This window comes from Peromyscus leucopus, chromosome 1 (assembly GCF_004664715.2).
Source record: "Peromyscus leucopus breed LL Stock chromosome 1, UCI_PerLeu_2.1, whole genome shotgun sequence".
Lineage (NCBI taxonomy): Eukaryota > Metazoa > Chordata > Mammalia > Rodentia > Cricetidae > Peromyscus > Peromyscus leucopus.
In genome coordinates, this window is record NC_051063.1 from 162,574,034 (window position 1) to 162,595,540 (window position 21,507).

The window sequence follows — 21,507 nt, forward strand, 5'->3', positions numbered from 1 at the left end:
GCATAAAGCCGTAACTAGCCTCAAAATCACTGTGAGTTTGAGGCTGCCCGGATCTACAAAGTGAGTTCCAGGACTCCGAGCTGTTACACAGAGAAACTTGTCTCAAAAAACCACTAAATAAATAAGTAAATGAAATCAATCAATAAATAAATTTACTGTGACCTTGACTCCCAGCCCTCCTTCCTGCCTCTACCTTCCAACTTCTGGGATCCTGACTCAAAAACACACCTTTCAAGTCAAAACCCTTGACTGATGGGCAGTTAACCAGCCCTAACCCATCCCTGCCCCTTGCCAAAAAGTCAGTAAAACTGACCTTTGCGTTGAGTGAGCAATTTGGTCTCCTCTAGTCTGGGCTGGCTTCATTCAGTTTTAGATGGCCGTCTTACGTGGTCTGCATCAAGGAGCTTTGCCTCGATTGTTCATAGGATGCAGCTTGGTCTCATTCCTACCTCTCAAAATAAGAGATCACTGCTTGGCATCATTGCATTCCATTGGCCCACCCTCCACATGGTCGTGGAACCTGACGCATGTCTCCTCTGCCAGTAACCCCCAGGGTTCCTCATTGCCTCTGGCTGGAGCACAGACCAAGTCGGAGGCTACACCATCAAGCCCTAGGCATCCCTCCACCCTTATGTCCTCACTCCTAATCTGTACCATTTCTCTGTGGGTTTTCCTTTTTGTTGCTGTTGTTTGTTTGTTTGTTTGTTTGTTTGTTTGTTTTGAGATAAGATTTCTCTGTGTAGCTCTGGCTGTCCTGGAACTTGCTCTGTACCTTAAACTCAGAGATCCGCCTGCCTCTGCCTCTCAAGTACAGGGATTAAAGGCGTGCGCCACCATCCCCACCTCCTTTCCATCTCGGTAACTTTTATTATTATTTACAGTGCTGGAGATGGAATTCAAGTTCTTGTGTATGTTAAGCACATGCTCTTCCATTAGCCATGATGCCCCAGCCCCTCACTGGGGGATTGTTGGCAAGTGCTCTACTAATGTTCTATGTCCTTAGTTCTTGTTTGTGTTTTTGAGATAGAATTTCATTGCTGTAGGCCCTAAAAATAAATGAAGTAAGAATTCAGCTGATTATGCCAAAGCTGTACCTGGAAGAATTAAGAACTCTTCCAGAGGCTGAGGCTAAGGCTCAAGGAGTCGTGGTGATACTGGCTTCTGATTATTAGCCGTTTCCTGCTATGAATTTCTCATGTGCTATTGTAGCTTTTCCATCATCCATTGGGCACAATTTCCCCTCTACTACGGAATATTTAGATAACCCCTGTGCAGTAACGCAGACAGGATCCCTAATTGCAGGCCTTTCTGTAATTATTGCCATTAGCAGCATCTGGCCAGCACCATCCCCAGATGGACAAAAGTATCTTATCTGAGATACCTCACAGACTCTCTAAGAACAGACTTAAGCATCCAGACTGTCTGTTTGAGAAGACCTGGCAGATGTGCTAATTAAGCTTAACTTTCTCCTTTCCAAAGTCTTATCTCTAGTTTTAGATTCACCCTTAACAATTAACTCAGAACTAAAGGGTTCCAACTTACAGGTACATCTAGCTGTGAAGTTGCCTAGCCTGGTTGCCTAGCGACCGAGCACACTCCCCCCCACCCCCAGAAACAGCAGGAGCAGAGATAGCTTGGAGAGATAAGGGCCAAAGGGATAAAAAGGCAGTTTTATTTTCAGAGCAGGCATGGAGAAGAAAAAAGAGAATGGAAGAATTAGATGATAAGAACTGGAGAGGAATGAACTGAGGTGGGGAAGAACTAGATTGAAGGGCTAGAAGAGAGGACTAGAGGAATGAGATGAGAGATGAGGAAGAGCCAGATGGTGAAGAACAAGATGAGAGAGAAGGAGATAGGAGAGGAGCTAAGATGGGAAGGAACTAGATGGATGAAAACCCGGATGGGGTGGAACTAAGATGAGAGAATTAAGATAGAACTTAGAGGGGACAGCAGATAAACGTAGAGAGAAATCAGGCAAGAAAGGAGCTAGGCATGAGAGCAGAATAGAAGCTGTGTAGAGAAAAAACTGACTCAGAAGAATAAAGCATATGGACTAAAGAGTATCGTGTATGTAGATTTATTAGACAATGCCTCAGATTAATCCGCCAATGGTAGCATCTTTTCTGAGACTCTGGAGAATGCTCTCAAGGTGCAGGACCCTAACAGCTTTCAGTATCTCACTTTGTAGTCCAGGCTAGCCTTGAACCTGTAATACTCCAGCCTGTGTGTCTGTGGTAGTTTGAACGTAACTGGCCTCCCCAAAATTTCATAGGAAGTGGCACTATTAGGAGGCGTGGCTTTCCTGGAGTGGGTATGACCTTGCTAGAGGAAGTGTGTCACTGTGGGGGTGGGCTTTGAGGTTTCCTATGCTCAGGATACCGCCCAATCTGTCAGTCGGCTTCCTGTTGCCTGCAAGATGTAGCACTCTCCAGCACATCTCCCTGCAGGCCACCATGCTCCCCATTATGATAATGGACTGAACCTCTAAAACTGTAAGTGAGCCACCCCAATTAAATGTTTTCCTTATGAGAATTGATGTGGTCACAGTGTTTCTTCACAGCAATAGAAAACCCAAACTAAGCTTCCCAGTGCCACCCTCTTTTTTGAGACAGCATCCCTCACTGGGACCTGTGGCTCACCTATTGGGCCAGGCCAGCTGACCAGTATCTGCCGGTCTCAGCCTGTGCCACTATGCTTGGAATTTTATATGTGTGCTGGAGATTAAACTCAGGCCCTCATATTTTTGTGCATCTGTAGTGGGTACCTGTTCCACCTATGACCTTGAGGTAACAGCCCCTAGGGCATGGCCTCTGAGCTAGCTTAAGACCTGAGGGGTGCATACCCAGGCCCCTTCTCTTCTCTCCCTTGTGGGCTTGGACAGTTGGGACTGACTCAGGCAGCAGAAGCAGTGTGGGACCGGCCATCAGCCTTCCAGGACTCTGTGATCGATTAGCATTATCCTGGTTAGTGAGTTGCTCTCTTCAATATAATTTTTTAAATAAATAGTTCCTTTATCAATAGCCGTGGATAATCTGCTATATGCATCAGACCTTTTACTGATGGAGACTTCTCCCCAGCCTGCTCATCAATGCTTATTAGCTGAAGGAACGGTCCACCCTCCTGGACCCATGGTTTTGGCCCAGGATTTACATATTCATCAGTGTCTGCTCTCCAGCTGTGTCGTTTAGTACACAGCCTCTGAGATGGAAAGAGTTCTTGAACAGATCCCTGACCGAGTTCACTGAAGGAGAGATGACCACAAGTCATCACCACCCTGGGTCATCTAAAGACTGACTCCCCTTCCCTTCCCCTCCCTCTTTCCTCCTCTTCCTCCCCCTCCTGCTTCTCCTCACTATGTAGCCCAGGCTGGCTTGGAACTAATGATCCTCCTGCCCCAGCCTCCCAAGTGCTGGAGCATCCCACCACAGAGGACTAAAGATCTCTTGAGTTTCAGACATGCCCCCGCTTAGCCAAGCTCTGCTAGAGGTCAAGATCAACCCTTCTCCAGGGAGGCAGCTTCAGGGAAGCACAGGCAGAGGCAGAGTCTCGGGACCTTTATTGAGCACATGCCCCAACAGTGCCGACGGAGTGACCCTTAGGCCTTCCTTCCCAGCAGCCTCCGCCACAGTTCTTGGCCGAGCAGGGCTTGTTCCCTGCGGACACCCTGCAGCACACTCTGGTTCTCCTGGGCTCTCCGGATCAGGTAGGGGATCACCTCCTCCAGGCAGCCATAGGGAATAGACTTATAGACCACATATCCAGCCTGTCCTGTTGGGAAGAGTATTGGCAGAGTGCGGGCTCAGAGAGAGAGAGAGAGAGAGAGAGAGACAGAGAGAGACACAGAGACACAGAGAGACAGACAGAGACAGAGACAGAGAGGTTCCTGGGCATCAGCAGTAAATGCTGCTTCCCTTGCTCAGAACACGGCAGACTAGGTGAGTTAGACATAATTCACTACTAAAGACACACAACAGCAAACATTTAAAAGAAATGATTTTCCTCTTCTCCCTCTGTCCATTCCTCCCTTCCTCCTTTCCTTCCTTTCTGTAGGTTGTTACGAGATTGGCTTTTATTATGTAGCGCAGGCTCAATTCCAACCCCAAATCCTTCTGCCTCAGCCTCCTGAGTGCTGGATTACAGGTTTACATCACCACACCTGGCTAAAAACAAAACAAAACAAAAAACCCCCTCAGTTTATTAAGATACTGCTAAGAGAGCAAGTTTACTAATTCAAGAATTAAGACAGTAGAAACTCAGAGAGAGACAGGGACACAGGAAGCCACTCGTTCCTCGATTCATGTTGAGTAACCTAGCATGTATGTCGTTCCGTGGGAGCCTGACTGGGCTGGGCATTAGAAGAACTCTGTCCCATATTAAGCTAGAATCGAAACAGCTGTACCTTTTGAGAGAGCGTCTGTGAGAAGTCACCTCCCACCTCTCAACACTCCTAGAGAGTGTGTTAGGCCCAGAGAAGCCAGAAGCGTTCATCCCCGCTCGGCTGTGCTGTGGTCATGGGCCAGCTTGTTCACACACTGGCCACCTCAATTTGTATCAAGATATCTATTGAAAGAAGCCTCAGGCCCGATGTGGTGGTGCATGCCTTTAACCCCAGCCCCCTGGAGGCAGAGGCAGAGGGTTTCTGTGAGTTTGAGGCCAACCTGGTCTACTTGGGAGATCAGGCCAGCAAAGACTGCATAACAAGACCCTGTCTCAAAAACCAAGTAAGTAAATAAACAATAAAAAACACTGTAGTGTGGATCGAGAGCAAGTGATCTTGAAAACAATAACGTCTCTGTGTTGTGTGTGTGTGTGTGTGTGTGTGTGTGTGTGTGTGTGTGTGTGTGGTCAGAGGACAACCTGTGGGGGCCGTTCCTCTCCTTTTTACCTTGGGTGAGAAGGCCCTCTTTGCACTGCATAAAACTAGACTAGTTGGTCGCAAGCTTCTGGGCAGCTTCCTGCCTCCGCCTCCCATTCCTATAGACATTATTCTCGGATAGCAGACATTTACACTGCTGTCTGGCTTTGGCATGGGTTCTGGGAATTCGAACTCAGGTCTTCAGGCTTGCATGTTAGGTACTCTACCCACTGAGCCATCTTCCCAGTAATAAAGTGCTTTTGTCACCCTTAATACCCCACAGGAAGAAAGGAATCTGGTCTAGTCCTCAGGGAGCAGCAGGCAGGACCCTGAACAGCAGGAAAGATAGCATCATACACAAGAACCAGCACAAATCAGGAGAGAAGACATGGCACAGCCCTGCAGGGGCTTCAGATTTGGAATGCTGATTTGTCCGGAAGGAGCTGGGGGAGGAGCCAGCTGCAGGTTCTCTGTGAGAGTGGGGCCAGATAAGGTTGGAAACGGCAGGAGGGATCTGGGTGACAGGGAATGGGAGGAAGAGGGTGGGGGTCAGTGGGCATGGAGGGATGGGTCATTCACATACCTAGTGCCAGGGAGACGTGGTCACACATGCCCAGAAGTTGTCCAAAACAGACAGGCCCATCCAGAGGAATGCCCAGCTCCCACATGCTGCAGAAGGGGTCACATTATCAATCCAGACAGTGGCTAGGTCTAGAGAGCAAGTCAGTCACCCAAGAATCCAAATACGGAGGAAGAGCAGGTGGCCAGCTGGATCCACAGGTCCACACCCACAGATTCAGCCAGGGATCAAATATGAGGGTGGATCAGTCTGTGCTAGGGAGCTGCCCAGGTGTCTCCCTTAGATTGTCCTCAACAGTGTAACTATTTATGTAGTGCCTGCATCCATTATTCTAGGTATTAGAAATAAGCCTGATGACTTCAAGCACAAAGGAGGATGTTCATATGCAACTACTCAATAGTACATCATCCAGTATGAGGGACTTGAGCATCTGAAGATTTTGGTCCCCATGGAGACTGGTCCTTGAACAAATTCCACAGGTTCTGAGAAATGACTCTACCCTCAAACTCAATGGCAAACAACCACTGCAGGGCTGGAGGGCTGGCTCGGTGGCTGAAACACCCACTGCTCTTGCAGAGGACCTGGGTGACACTCCCAGCACCCACATGGCAGCTCACAACTGTCTCTAACTCCAGTTCCAGGAGCTCTGAAGCCCTCTTTTGGCCTCTGCAGGCACCAGGCATGCAGGCAAAATACCCAAATACATAACATTTTAAAAATAAAAATAGGTCGGGCAGTGGTGTGCATGCCTTTAATCCCAGCACTTGGGAGGCAGAGGCAGGTGGATCTCTGTGAGTTTCAGGCCAGCCTAGTCTACAAAGCGAGTTCCAGGATAGGCTCCAAAGCTAAACAGAGAAACCCTATCTTGGAAAAACAAACAAACAAGCAAAAATACAAATAAATAAATGAAATGAAATTTAGTAAAGAGCTCTTGCTCTTCCCACTTCCAGGGAGTCTTGCGCCCTCTTCTGGCCTTCCCTGGTACTTGCATTCATGGGTGCACACATACACACACATAAAAATCAAATCAATCAATCAATCAATAACAATTCTCAGGAGCTCTCTTGAGACTTCCACCCATTGAGCCTCAGCTGCCCTCTGGAGTCCTTAGCAATCCCATGTCTCAGTAAATAAGGGACAATGCCCTGTCACCTCGGAGCCTATAGGACATACACAGCATAGAAGGGGTTAATTTTTTTATTTTTATTTTTTTAAGATTCTTACTTTGTAACCCAGATTGGCATCACCTTCTTGAGCCCCCTGCCTCAGCCTTCTGAGGACCTTCTGAGAACAACAGCTGTGCATCATCATGCCAGGTTGGAATTAAATAAATGTTTTTACTATTCCCTCCATGCACCCCCTCGCTGGACTCTTCCTGCCCCCTGCCCACACCCTTCCCATCACTGTCTCGTTATCACAGAAAGGGACGGGGCTTCTGAGGAGCCCTGGTTTCTCATCCCTCAACCTCATACCGCTTAGTTGCCTGGCGAACAGATTCTTCGTTGTGGGAAGCCACCATGAGGTGGCACAGAGGACCATGTTGGGACACGCGGCGCAGCATCAGCTCCAGACAGCGGCTGTAACTAAAGAGAGAGACTCTGCTCAGCTTCCCTAGGGAATGAGGACCAAGTCCATGGGACAGGATTCCTGCCTCCTCTGTTCTGCGGGCACAGCTCCTCAGAGCCGTTTCCCTCTCGTGTTACCTGGTGAGTTCCCTTAGCAGGAGGCAGGATGGAGGCTGGGGTGAGAAGCAGGGTTTCCGTGAGTTCTGACACAGTCTCACTATGTAGCCCAATCCTCCTGCCTCAGCCTCTCGTGGACAGGGGTGACAAGCATGTGCTTCTAAAGGCCACCCGTGAACGCTGCTGGCCTGATGACTGTCCCACAGCAAAGTCACATCTGTGCCCAAGATGGCATTTACCCAGACTAGTCACTGCAGCATGGGTGGACTCTTTTCTTAAATTGTATTTTATTCAGTGTGTGTGTGTGTGTGTGTGTGTGTGTGTGTGTGTGTGTGTGTTCTAGAGCATACTGTGGAGGCCGACTTACAGGAGTTGGTTCTCTCCTACCACGGAGCTTGCAGGGAGGAACTCAGACCATTAGACTTGATGGCATGCTCCTCCACCTGCTGAGCCATCACGCCAGCCCTGTGGTTGGTTGTCTTAATTCTCAACATGGCATGATGTGGAATTATGTATAAGAGGGCATTCTTGGTATGTCTGAGATGACATTGCCACAGAAGTTTAACTGAGGAAGAAAGGCCTCCCACCCTGCAACACACCCTGAATGCTCCGGGTGGCGCCATTTTATGTATTGTGGTACCAGGTTGAAAAAATGAGAAAGTAAAAGCCAGGAGTGGTGGGCACACCTTTAATCCCAGCACTTGGGAGGCGGAGGCAGGGGGATCTCTGTGAGTTCCAGCCTGGTCTACAGAGTGAGATCCAGGACAGCCAAGACTATACAGACAAACCCTGTCTTGGAAAAACAAAACAAAACAAAACAAAAACCTGAAAACAAACAAACACCCCATCCAGTTCTCTGCCTCCTGACTGCAGATGCGATGTGACCAGCTACCTCCCGCTGTCATAGCGCCCTGACACTGTGAACTCTGACCCCGCAAACATGAGTCAGAACCAGCCCTTCCTTCCCTAACTTGCTTCTGTCGAGGATTCGTCAAGCATGGAGAAGTGTAATGACTGCACCTACAGCCATTAGTAACAACCCCGGGCCCACAAATGGGGAAGCAGCCACGGAATGATGATGCCCAGGAGAGCGGGGAGCTGGGGGCGGTTGGAGGCTGGGGGGTGAAGGAGGAGGAAGGAGGACGCTGCGGCTCAGATGGGAAACAAGGTTCCCATATCCTGGAAAGGAAGTAACATGGACACACACACACACAAGATGTCTGGAACACAGCCCCGTGGCAGGTGATGAGCAAGTGAAAGATTACACGGTGCAGCCTGCCATTCCAGCTACTTTGGACAGTGAGGCAGGAGGATTGCAAATTCAAAGCTTGCCTGTGCTACAGAGTGAGTTCAAGGTCACCCCAGGGAACTTAGCAAGAGTCTGTTTCAAAAACAAAAGTTAAAGGAGAACTGAGAATATTCTTCAGTGGTAGAGCCCTGCCTAGAATCCCCCAGTGAGGGGCTGGGGTGTGGCTCAGTGGTAGAGCCCCTGTCTAGAATCCCCCAGTGAGGGGCTGGGGTGTGGCTCAGTGGTAGAGCCCCTGCCTAGAATCCCCCAGTGAGGGGCTGGGGGTGTGGCTCAGTGGTAGAGCCCCTGCCTGGAATGCCCCAGTGAGGGGCTGGGGTGTGACTCAGTGGTAGAGCCCCTGCCTGGAATCCCCCAGTGAGGGGCTGGGGTGTGGCTCAGTGGTAGAGCCCCTGCCTAGAATCCCCCAGTGAGGGGCTGGGGGTGTGGCTCAGTGGTAGAGCCCCTGCCTAGAATCCCCCAGTGAGGGGCTGGAGTGTGGCTCAGTGGTAGGGTGACTGTCAGGCTTAGGCAATCTGCTTTCCCTCAAAAGAAGAGTTACATGCTATTTTTTAAATTGTGTGTGTGTGTGTGTGTGTGTGTGTCCACACACACACACACACACACACACACACACACACACACACACGCTCCCTATGTACGCACATGTAGAAGGCAGAGGTCAACGATGGATGTCATCCTCCAGCTGTATGCACCTTACTGCTGGAGTCAGGGTCTCTCTCTGAACCTGAGATCAATGTTCCAGCTGCATTGACCCCGGTGAGCCTGTAGCACCTGCTTGTCTCCACGCCAGAGCGTTGGAGTCATAGATGTGTTCCGTGGCACACGGACCTCATGTGGCAAGTACTTTACCCACTGCACTGGATTGAAAGAAAATGGCCCCCAAAACGAGTGGCACTGCTGGGAGGTGTGGCCTTGTTGGAGGAAGTGTGTCCCTGTGGAGGCGGGCTTTGAGTTCTCATATATGCTCAAGCCATGCCCAGTGAGTCAGTCTACTTCCTGTTGCCTGTATATCACCATGTGGCAGCTCCCTCCCCAGCACCATGTCTGCCTGCACACACCATTCTTCCTGCCATGACAGTAATGGACTGAACTTCTGAACTGTAGCCAGCCCCAGTGAAATGTTTCCTTCGTAAGAGTCACCATGGCCATGGTGTCTCCTCACAGCAGTAGAAGCCCCACCTAAGACACCCACTGGGCTTCCTCCTCAGCCTTGTGACACATTAGTAGTGTTATCATTTCTCCTATGGCCTCTCAGCTCTGCCCTACCTTCGGCTAGTGGCCTCATAGTCAGGCTGAACGCAGTCTTCCTTCCCGTGGAGTTGTGTCAGGGCTCTCTCCTTGTCCAGATAGGCACCTCGGACCAGCTTCACCCCAAACGCCAGGCCAGCCCTGTGTGCGGCCTCGGCATCCCTCTCCAGCCGTGTGTGCGTTCCCTGCAGGGCACACAGGCAGGCTCAGGAGGGTCAGGGTGCTGGGTCCCCACCCACAGCCTTTTAGAGCATGTCACCAACCTTCAGATAGGCCTGGTAAGTGTTCCACACCCAGGGCCCGCCGGCTTCCTCAGGTCTGTTCCAGCGCACGGCCAGGGCAGCCACAAACAGGGAGAGTGCAGGGTTGATGAAAGTGTACTCAGCATCCACCAGGAGTCTCACATGCTGGGCCCGGGCATGCTGAGGGGGAGAGAAAGACGTCAGGGCCAGCGGCGTCCAGGGGGTGGGGAGCCAGGCCACCCACACGTTACCTGTGCCACGCGGTGCAAGCGGCTGAGAGAGGCCTGCAGGTGCTGATTCTGTTCGGCGCTGAGGTAGGAGAGCTGGAGGTTCTAAGGGCCATCAGGGAATGGGAGACTGCTCAGAACTGCGGGCTCCCGCCAGGACCGGAGTCTTCTCTCCCACCAGTAAGGTGCGCGTGCATGCGTGCGTGCGTGCGTGTGTGCGTGCGTGTGAATTTGTGGGAAATCAGAAAAGTGACTCGCAGGGTATGGTAACACACGCCAGTAATCTTGAAGTTTGGGAGGCTGAGGCAACCTGGGCCGATCTATCCAGTGAGAAGGAAAGAGGGTCAGTGAGATGGTTCAGTGGCTGAAAAGAGCTGCTGCTAAGTCCGATGACCTGAGTTCAAGTCTTAGGACCCCTGCGGTGGAAGGAGACAGCTGGCTGGCTGCTGTCCTGGAAGCTGTGCTCTGATTTCCACTCCATGCTTTGGTGTGTGTGTGTGTGTGTGTGTGTGTGTGCGCGCGCGCGCGCGCGCGCACACACACACACACACACACACACAATGAATAAATAAATGTAGCAGAATTTTAAGGTAATAAAAAAGGAAAGAAAGAGGGAGAGAAAAGCCAAGAAGAGATCCAGTCTCAGAAAAGAAATAGAACCACCTCATAAACCAGGCATGGCAGTGCACACTGTAATGTTGTCAGGAGATGAAGGCAGGAAGATCGGGAGCTAAGGGCTATCCTGGGCTACAAAGTGAGTGAAAGGCCAGTCTGGGCTATATGAGACACAACCTAAAAAAATAAATAAGTGAAAAAAAGAAAAGAAAAGATCAAACAAACCCAAAACTCATCCTCAGACTGATGGAGAATTCTGCAGCGATGGGAAGGGTCCATGTATGGAAGGGGATTTGTGTGGTCCTACTGTGTGTGTTTGCTGAAGTTCATCTCTGCCCCTCCCCCCACTTGGCCCCCAGGCTCACCTAGAATTTACTGTGTAGCAATGATGATCTCCGACTTCTGTTCCTCCCCACTCTGCTTCCCCAGTGCTGGGTTTGAAGGTGCTTTTTTTTTTTTTTTTTTTTTTTTTTTTTTTTTTTTTTTTCGAGACAGGGTTTCTCTGTGTAGCTTTGCGCCTTTCCTGGCGCTCACTTGGTAGCCCAGGCTGGCCTCGAACTCACAGAGATCCACCTGGCTCTGCCTCCCGAGTGCTGGGATTAAAGGCGTGCGCCACCAACGCCCGGCTTGAAGGTGCTTATAACCAAACCTGCTTCGATTTGTAGTTTTCATTCAACATAAATTTTTTAGCCCAAAAGGCAAAACTAGTTGAAATAATTAGGAAGCTCTAAGCTGTGCCCTTCACAGACTGAAGCCCTTGGTAGAGGAGGAAACTGATGTCAGCCGTCGAAATGTGTCACAACATAGGACGGATTCATGGGCAGACAGGTCAGATTTTAAGCAGGTGCGGTTGACCCTCCCAAACTATAGGTTCTGTTTCCATGGATTCAGCCCATGACAGGTCAAAAATATTCAGAAAAGCACTGCAGAGCTGGAGAGAATCTGTCCTGCTTTGCCGGAATCCGGTTTCCAGCCTCACAGCAGGAGGCTCACAAACGCATGTAACTCTAGCTCTTGGAGACCTACCGCCCTCTTAAGGCCACCGAGGGCACTGCACACGCGTGGTGCACACACACTGAAAATAAAACTATTTATTTAAAATGAAAAACCATGCATTTGCACTGAGCACAGACAGTCATATGCTGTCCTTATTCCCTGAGATGGTTAGCACCGTCAGATTGATAGAATCTAGAGTCGTCTTGGAGAGCAGGCTCTGGGCATGTCTGTGGAGGATTATCTTGTGTTGAGGCGAGGAGATCCACCCACAGAGGTGGCATATGGTCCTTGGTGGGGACCCTGGATTGCACAATGGAGAAAGGGAGCTGAGCAGCAGGAAGCTAGTGCTGTGGCACCCTGCTTTCTGATCCTGGATGCCCCATGACCTCCCGCTGCCCTCATTTCTCGGATGATGGACTGCACCACACATTAGGAAGCCCAAACAACCAGAGTATTTTATCACAGCACCAGAAAAAGACACTTCGACACATCCTTACCCACGCTGCAGAGTGGCTGAGTATGGAGCATTTATGCTGCACTCGATGTGACCAGCCACCCAGAGAGGATTAAAGTGCAGGAGAGTCTGTGCACAGCGTACAGGCCAATATGGTGCTATTTTGCATGTTGGGACTTGAGGACCCTCAGATTTTGGAGTCTGAAGGCAGTTTACGGGGATGATGGTGTGGCTAAACATTAAAGGTGGCCAAGTGTGTGGGTGGTCACTGCACAATGAACTTTTCACTTTTTAAATGTTTTCTCTGCAGTGCTGAGGATAAAGACCAGGCAAGCTCTATATTACTAATCCACATCACAACTCCTCACTGGGGATTCTAGGCAGGGGCTCTACCACTGAGCCACACCCCAGCCCCTCACTGGGGATTCTAGGCAGGGGCTCTACCACTGAGCCACACCCCAGCCCCTCACTGATGTATTCTAGGGAAATTCCATAGCTCTTTTTTTTTTGGGGGGGGGGAGACAGGACCTCACCATGTAGTCCAGGATGGCCATACACTTGAGATCTGCTCACATCAGCCTCTCATCTAGATGTGCACAGCTGTGCTTTGCTTCTTAACATTTTGTTATGAAAAATTTCAAACACATAGAATAGTAAAAAGGAGGTCAGATACAGTGGCAAATACCTGTAATCCCAGCACTGGAAAAGCTGAGGTGGGAGGATTGTCTGTTCCAGAACAGGCTGGGCTACATAGTGAGACCCTGTCTCAAGGAATGAGTTAGGAAAATATACTCCTCAAAACAGTATACATTTGTCATGCCAAAAATCTCAACAAAACTCCTAGCAGTGGGAGTGAGGGGTGTCTGACTCTTCTGTCTGCTCTTAGGGCCCCTTGCCTCCTACTGGGTCGCCTTGTCCAGCCTTGATATGAGGGTCTGTGCCTAGTCTTATCGGAACTTGTTAGGCCCTGTTCGGTTGATATCCCTGGGAGCCCTGCTTTGTTTTGAAGGGAAATGTAGGGGAGAGGGAAGGTGTGTGTGTGGGGGGGGGGACTGGGAGGAGTGGAGGGAGGGGAAACTGTGATCAGGAGGTGTGAGAGAAAAGTAAATAAAAAAAAGATTCAGAGCCAATGGCTGCTTTAAAAAGCTAAAAGAAAAAAGTGTCCACAGGGGCTAAGGGGATAGTTTGGGGGGTAAGTTCGTGCTGGACAGGTATGAGGATGGAGTTCTGCTTCCCAGCACTCACGTGAGAACCTAGGTGAAACAGCATGTCTGTAATCCTAGTAGAGTTTCAGGGATGGAGACAAGGGATCCTGGGGCTCTCTGCCAGCCAATGTGGCCATCACAGTGAGCTCCAGGGGCAGTGAGAGCACCTGTTAAAAATATAAAATGGGACAGCCAGGTGTGGCTTTAATCCCAGCACTCGGAGGCAGAGGCAGGCGGATCTCTGTGAGTTTGAGACCAGCCTGGGCTACATAGAGAATTCTAGGACAGCCAGGGCTGTGCAGAGAGATCTTGTCTCAAACAAAACAGAAAGATGGAGAGTGATAGAGGAATATATCTGTTTGCCACCTCTGACCTCCACATTTGCACATGCATGCTCTCTCTCTCTCTCTCTCTCTCTCTCTCTCTCTCTCTCTCTCTCTCTCTCTCTCACACACACACACACACACACACACACACACACACTGCATGTGCACATGCATAAATAAGATATTGGAATAATACAAAGGAATAAATGAATGGAAGAATGAATGAATGAAGCAAGAACCTCATCAGGATCAGGCATGACAGCAAACAGTAACCCCAGGACTGGGGAGGCTGAGGAGGAGGATTGCAAGTTCCAGGCCAGTCTGGGCCACGTGGCGAGATCCTGCTTCAAAAAACAAAACAAGACAAAAGGAAAACCTCACTGGTCTTATCAGAGTTTACATGCAGCAAGCACACGCCAGTGTAGCTGCTGACTGACTAAAAAATATTTTCTTTAAACCAGACACAAGGGCACACGCAGGTATCTCTAGCAAGTTGGGAGGTGGAGGCAGGAAGATCAGGAGTTCAAGACCAGCCTGGGGTACACAAGACCCTGTCTTAAAAATAAAACCGCCGCCACCACCAAAAACACATGTATAGTTCTTTTTAAGTTATTATATGGATGTTTTGTCTGCATGTCTGCATGCACATTACAGGTATGCCTGGTGTCCGTTGCAGTTGGGATAGAGAGCTGCATTCTCTGGAGCTGGAGTTATGGGTGGTTGTGAGCCACCATGTAGGTGCTGGAAACCTGGGTCCTCTGCAAGAGCAACAAGTGTTCTTAACTGCTGAGCCATCTCTCGACTCTGTGTTTTCCAGACAAGTCTCTCTATGTAGCCCAGGCTGACCTCAGGGACTTAATCCTCCTGCCTCAGCTTCCTAAGTGCTGGGATTACAGTGCTGTGCTCAGCAGCTAGCCAAATACTCATGTCCCTACCTCTGTGGAGAAGGTGCTGCTGTCCTGATCCTTCCTCTGGAAAGCTTCTCACCCAAACCCCTCCCCTAGGACCCCATGTGACCCATATTTATCCATGTCAACCATATCCTCAGTGACAGCCACTTACATTCCTTACCTTGCCTGATTCCATGGCCTCTGCCAGCCTCTCAGGGCTCAGCTCCGAGGAGCTGGCTGGCCTTTGGATCCAAGCCGACAGCTCCTTCTGAAAATGGGACGGTGGCTGGCATGGTGAGGGTGGCCTGGTGGGCGGCCACACCTGTGTCCCCGTCCCTCTCGTCACTTACACAAAGCTGAATGCTGGTTAGCGCCGTCACCTTCAGCTGCATGAGGCTGTTTCTGGCTGCTCCAGAGGTGTCCACGAGAGCTCGTGACCAATCCACACAACGTAGCATGGTGTTGAGGTTCCCCTCATACCAGGCTTCACTGTCCGGCCAGTGGGGGTCAGCTTCCAGAGCCTTGCGAGCCCCTTTCCTGTCCTCATCCCTTCCTCCCTTGGACCCCGCCTCTCTCTACTCACCTGGTCTTGGCAGTGGAGTCCGGTTCCTCCTCTGTGGGCACCGCCAGCAGAGGCAGGAGTCCCAGGGCCTTCAGCTGCTGGACACAACCCCTCACCTCCTCTGCTGTCTCCCCGGCCACAAACTGTCCGTAGAAGGATGCTCGGAGAAGTGCGCCCGAGAGCCGAGAGCCCAGGAGTCGCTGAGACCAGGCCTGAACCTGGGTGACAGGGAGTGAGGACTCAGAGCCCGGTGTGGGCAACTTCCAGGCCCGGCCGTGTGCCAACTGCTCACCGCTAGTCCATGGGTGACCAAGGGGGGCCAGGCGCATAGGCGAAGCACCAGCCAAGCCCGGGCCAGCTCTGCCGTGCCCTTGAGATGGAAGGCCCCACCATCAAAAAGCAGGGGCTTCCAGCCACCTGTAGAGGGCTTGGAGAGGCCGTAGAGGGGCAGACGTGTCCAGAGCATTGCTAAGTCCCTGGTCACACACCACACCAGGGGCAGAAAGCAGGTCTATCAAATGCCCCTTGCCCAGCTGGGGGGCAGTGACTCATTAACTGGGCAAGTCTTTAGGATAGCAGGCTCTTTGGGAGGGGGAGGTTAATAATTAATGGTTAGGGACAGAGGTCAGAATAACAGTAACAGGACAGGTAACCCCCCAGTGACAGCCCCCAATAACCTTCAGCCTGACAGGACAACAGATCTCAGGCGCCCAACTTGCGCTGCTGAATAAGCAGCTTGACTCAGGAGCAGGGGACTGGGGTTCAAGTTGTCTTCGGTTGCAGCGATTTCGTCTTACAGGGAGCAGCAGTAGAGTTATTGCATACACTTCAACTGCACAGCCCCGCTACCCGTGCTAAACATGCAGCCTACAGAACTTGAACATGGGCATCAGGAAAAATGACCGTAAGGACACTAACCCCAAGTGAAAGCGACCCAAATATCCACCAAACGGGACTGGATGATGACATCGAGGTGTAGGAAGAGGAACTCGGGCAATGAAAAGAATGAGATATTCATACACTGCCAAGTCTTTCTTTTATTTTTTTAAATTTTATTTGTTTTTTATATGAGGATTCCCCCCCCCCCCCCGCACGGACTTCTGATTACCACATGCATGCAGTTCCATCAACGGCCAGAAGAGGGCATCAGATCCACTGGCGCTGGAGCTAACAGAAGGTTGTGACCTACCATGTGGGTGTGGGAAACCTAACTTGAGTGCCCTCGCTGCAGGTTTTTAACTATCAAGGCATCTCTCCAGCCCTGAACTGTTCTTATTTGCCAAGTTGTTAGGTTTGCCCTGCAAAGCCCTTTCATCCAATGACATGCCTGCCCTTAGAGTGGTTTTTTTAAAAGAACTATTTTTAATCACTTTAATTACACGTGTGTCTGTCTGTGTACACGCGTGCAGGTACCCATCGAGAGGCCTCAGATCCACCCGAAGCTGGAGTGACAGGCATCTGTGAGTCAACTGACATGGGTGCTTCTGGAAGAGCAGCCGGGGATCATAAATCCCAGAGTCATCTCTCCAGCCCCGTTAGAGTATTTAAACGAACAAACAAAACAGCCTCACCGTGTAGCCCAGGCCGGCCTTTATCGTGGACTATGGGAGTCCAGCCCCTCGATAGTCCCCTCCCAGGGTCCGGGAAGAATCTACAACCAGCTGATAATTAATCTTTGATGAGAAGAAATGAATCTATGTACACGAAACTCCTTAGTCCATATACTTTATTATTCTGTGTCAGTTACAAGCTTATATTTTGCTCTCATGTTTAGCTCATTTCTAGCCTGATTTCTCTCTGCACTTGTCTGCGATCCCCTCTAAGTTCTATCTTAATTCCTTCGTCTAGTTCTGCCCCTTCTAGGTTCTCATCCATCTTGTTCCTTCCCATATCATCTCCTCTCCCATCTCCTTCTCTCTCCTCATCTCGTTTTTTCTCATCTTGTTCTTCCCCATATGGCTCTTCCTCATCTTCCATCTCGTTCCTCTAGTCCTCTCTTCTAGCCCTTCAATCTACTTCTTCCCCATCTCAGTTTGTTCCTCTCAAGTTCTTACCCATCTAGTTCTTTCATTCTCTTTTCTCTTCTCTGTCCTCCACGTGCCCTGGGAGTCCTGGTATATATACACTTACAAGCAGTATTCCCTTAGCAGTGCAAAGCCAGGCTTCCAGGGTCAAATGGAGGGGTGATAAGAATCACACAGTGAGGCAATAACCATTAATTATCACTTGCAACCCCAAAGGGAAGTGACCAATGGGGAAATGAATTAACTACAGGCTAAATTCAGGTAATATCTAAGAAGAGGGCTCTTATGTGTTCAACTATAATCTTAAACGTGATTGGTAGAAAATGTTAAGAATCATTAAGTTGCTAGGCCAATGGGAGAAAATAAATCTGTCTTCTTTTTTCCTGTGGCTCCTATCTGTCCAAGCTATCTGCCATTTTTCTGCAGGGTGGGGGAAAGTGTGCTCAGTCGCTAGGCAACCTGTGTACAGCTAGATGCCTCTGGTGATAGTTAAGGGAGATCTGGAACTGGAGGTAAGATTTGGGAAAGGAGAAAGTTAAGCTTAATTGGCACATCTGCCAGGCCTTCTCAAACAGGTAGCCCGGATACTTAAGTCTGTTCTTAGAGAGTACAGAGGTATCTCTGATAAGGTACTCTCCTCCATCTGGGGATGGACCTGGCCGGATGCTGCCAATGACGATAATTACAGGGAGGCTTGAACTGGGCTTCTGGCTGAGTATAGCTGTCAGCACAGAAGGTTATCTAAATATTCCTAGAAGTGGTTGGGTAAGGAGTTAGAGGTCTATAAAGTTAGTAAGGATGTAAGAAAAGAGGGTCCAAGCTAAATTGTGTAAAGCTATTACTTAACATCCACCTGACCTAGGTGGTGTCTCCTTGTGGAATTTACCTTAAATCAGGAGACTAGCATATGGACTGTTATTACTGCTAGTCCTTGAAAGTGGCTAAGGGAGATATCTGATTCCAGAGAAAGCCTTTCCCTGAGGCTGTTCTCCAGATACCTGGAATGTGTATGTCTAGAGAGTGATCAGTCCATACCTTAGCCCTTCTTAGGGAAAAACCAATTGGGAAAACTATGAAGGCACATATGATTTTCATAACAGAATACAGCTGATAAATGACAAGCCAAGTAACACCAAAAGCTCCTTGGAATTTGGCTTCCTCTGGAGGAAATCCTTGATTCTTCCAGGTAGTGACTTTGCCATAACCAGCTGAGTTCTTATATTCCTGTGGCCCGCAGCAGGCTCTGAACTTAGAGCAATTCTTCTGTCTCACCTCAGCCTCCCAAGTGCTGGGATTGCAGGCATGCAACACCATGCCCAAGATGTGTGTGTGTGTGTGTGTGTGTGTGTGTGTGTTTAATATGTGAGCCCTGAGGATGACACAGACTCTTCAGTTTTCACTGGGTGCAACTCCTGTGGGGATCACAGACACATCAAAACAAGGAGGTGGGAATAAATATGGCTCTGGAGGAAGACAGCATCCTGACACTCTGGCGGCACTGAGCTAGGGCCGGGGCGTGTGAAACTGGAAAATGAACCAGGCATGGTGGTGCACACCTGTGATCCCAGCACTGAGGAGGATGAAGCGGGAAGGTGACCTTAAGACTTTGCCTCAAAAAGCCAAAGAAAATCAAAAGCAAAAAATAAAAAATAAGTTAGTGTCTCAATGTTTAAGTGCACAGGCTGCTCTTCCAGAGGATCTGAGTTTGGTCCCCACATGGCAGCTCAGAAACCTCCATTCCAGGAGATCTGACACCTCTGGATGCACATACAAGCAAAACACTCACATCCAGAGAGAGTAAATAAATACAATAGAGCCAGTAAGATGGTTTAATGGGTGAAGGAGCTTGTCGACAAGTCTGGAGTTCAATCCTCCAGACCCACAAGGTGGACAGTGAGAACTGACTCCCACAAGTTGTCCTCTGACTAGAACATGTACTCTGTGGCGTGTGTGCTGGCCCACATTCTCATAAAATAAATAAATAAATTTATTAATTAAAAAACCAGTTAAGCTGAGAACAAGTGTGAGGAAGATGGACAGAGGCTGTTCAGGGAGCGTCCAGTGCCTGCCTGCATGCACATAACTCAGTGGGCTGGCTGCTCAGTGGTTGGAGCGGGAGGTTCTTGGATTGTTTTGTTTTGAGGCCTAAGCTGGCCTGTAACTTACTATATAGTCCAGGTTAGTCTGGAACTCATGATCCTTCTGCCTCAGTCTCCCAAAGGTTGGGATAAGGGGAGTGTACCACCACGTTAGTCTCCTGGGAAATTCCTGAACAAAATTTTGTGGGGAAATGAGTTTCGAGAAGGTCCCTCCCACTAACATACTCCTGGAATCCTGCCTCAACGCTGGCATGGCCTCTGACCTTGATGTTGGGGCCAGGGACGGTTTACCTATAGGAGACACCCCCTCACCAGGTTTAGTCTCACCCCAGCTCTAACTCAAACCTCCAGAGTGCACCACATATGAGTAACAAGCCCCAGCTAGAGCAGGTCTTTTCAAATGCGCTAGTACCGCCCCCCTGGTGGAGATTATGGAAATTGCACAAACATCTGCTCTTGCTTCATTAATAGGCTGGTCCCTTCTTCACCAATCTCAGCCATGCAAAAACCATGTGTTCTATAAGCTCACTGGCTATCCCACCCCCAAAGTGTTATTTTAATGCGCAGACATGGAGGTGCATGCCTATAATTCAGTACTGCTCCTTTATCAAAAAACATCTGGCCAGGGCTAGAGAGATGCTTAGCAATTTGGAGAACTTGTTGCTCTTACAGTCTTGATTTGGTTCTCAGTCACATGTGGTAGCTCACAACTATCTGTAACTCCAGTCCCCAGGGATCCAGCGCCCTCTTTGGCCTCCTCAGGCACCAAGCATGCACATGGCACACATACATATGTGCAGGCTAAGCATTCATACATGTAAAATAAAAGTAATTTTTTTAATGTCTGGCCATATATAAGAGGGCTTATGTCTTGGATTTCTAGTCTAGTCCATAGAATATTCTGGAATAAAATAAAGAAATGAAATAATGTATATGTTTGTCCTTGTGCCAGCACCAGAATGTTTTGATTACTGTTGTTTTGTAGTAGGTTTGGAAGAGAAAAAGCCCATGAGTCCTGGGCATGCAAGATGGGCCGGAGGTAGAAGCACTTTGCCAAGACTGAGGGCCCAAGGGAAAGAGGCAACTCTCAGAAGTTGTCATCTGAGGGCTGGAGAGGTTGCTCAGTGGTTAGGAGTGCTGGCTGCTCTTGCAGAGGACCCAGGTTCAGTTCCCAGCATCCACATGGCAGCTCACCACTGTCTGTAATCCAGTTCCAGGGTATCTCTTCCCTCCCTTGGGGACATGGTGTACAGACATACAGAAATACAGATGCTACACATATCGCTTCTCAACCTTTTGGCTAAGATCAGCTGTAGATACTACACATAATTTAAAAATAAAAATAAATCCTGGCTGGGCGGTGGTGGCGCACACCTTTAATCCCAACACTCGGGAGGCAGAGCCAGGCTGATCTCTGTGAGTTTGAGGCCTGTCTGGTCTACAGAGTGAGCTCCAGGACAGGCACCAAAACTACACAGAGAAACCCTGTCTCGAAAAAACAAACAAAAAAAATCTGTCTTTCACATATGTGCATGGTGGCATACACTCTTAAGCCCACGAGCATGCACATGCACAATACACACAAAATAAATAAATAAATAAATAAATAAATAAATAAATAAATGTGTGGTATTTTTCCTCAAAATAGGACACCTAGAATTCCATGGTCCCCGAGGCCCAGCTGCACACCATGCTCTTGGCTTCTGTGATGTCATCGTTCATCATTACATCCAGTCTTTAATTTTGATTTTGATTCTGTATTGCCCACATTCCTCCAGTGTCAGCATTTAAGTTTGACCTTATCTTTTTCTGTCTCTGTAAATGTGCATCTTTTTATTTTGAAAATAAATGGAAGGTACCATACCATCTAATCCTTAGTATACATTAGTGCATGCTTCCTAAGCTGTGCCCATAAATGAAACCATAAGTGTGCATTCTTTCACAACTATATTCTTTTGCTGGATTCTGTTCCTGTTTGCTGTCAGTTTATACATTTCACAAACTATGGAAAATAAAACAACAGCTAAAATCTGGCAATGGTCTATCATTATTATTAGCTGTTTCACATATAACTAAACTCAAAAGGAACGGGGCTTTTGTTTTTGCTATACTGGGGATTGAATTCAGGGTCTTGTGCATGTCAGGCAAGAGTTCTATCGTTAAGCCTCTCTCCCAGCCCCTCACTGGGGGATT

At 49.1% G+C, this 21,507-nt stretch overlaps 1 protein-coding gene across 3 annotated transcripts; it reads right to left on the minus strand.

Moving 5' to 3' along the window:
- Window positions 1–3,539: 3,539 nt before the first annotated feature.
- Window positions 3,540–15,734, minus strand: Prodh2 (proline dehydrogenase 2). Of its 3 annotated transcripts, none has more exons than XM_037202276.1 (10): window positions 15,484–15,733; window positions 15,213–15,409; window positions 14,980–15,118; window positions 14,802–14,897; window positions 10,168–10,248; window positions 9,938–10,096; window positions 9,693–9,859; window positions 6,908–7,018; window positions 5,439–5,524; window positions 3,540–3,768 (listed from the first exon to the last, which is right to left on the minus strand). In XM_037202276.1, the coding sequence occupies exons 1-10, from the start codon at window positions 15,655–15,657 to the stop codon at window positions 3,596–3,598; spliced, it is 1,383 nt and encodes a 460-aa protein (XP_037058171.1). In that variant the 5' UTR covers window positions 15,658–15,733; the 3' UTR covers window positions 3,540–3,595. The 3 variants fall into 3 exon arrangements, with proteins under 3 accessions (XP_037058171.1, XP_028711188.1, XP_037058172.1); XM_028855355.2 differs by having other exon boundaries at window positions 14,811–14,897; window positions 15,484–15,732; XM_037202277.1 differs by lacking the exon at window positions 3,540–3,768 and adding an exon at window positions 3,775–4,160 and having other exon boundaries at window positions 15,484–15,734.
- Between the last annotated feature and the right edge of the window lie 5,773 nt (window positions 15,735–21,507).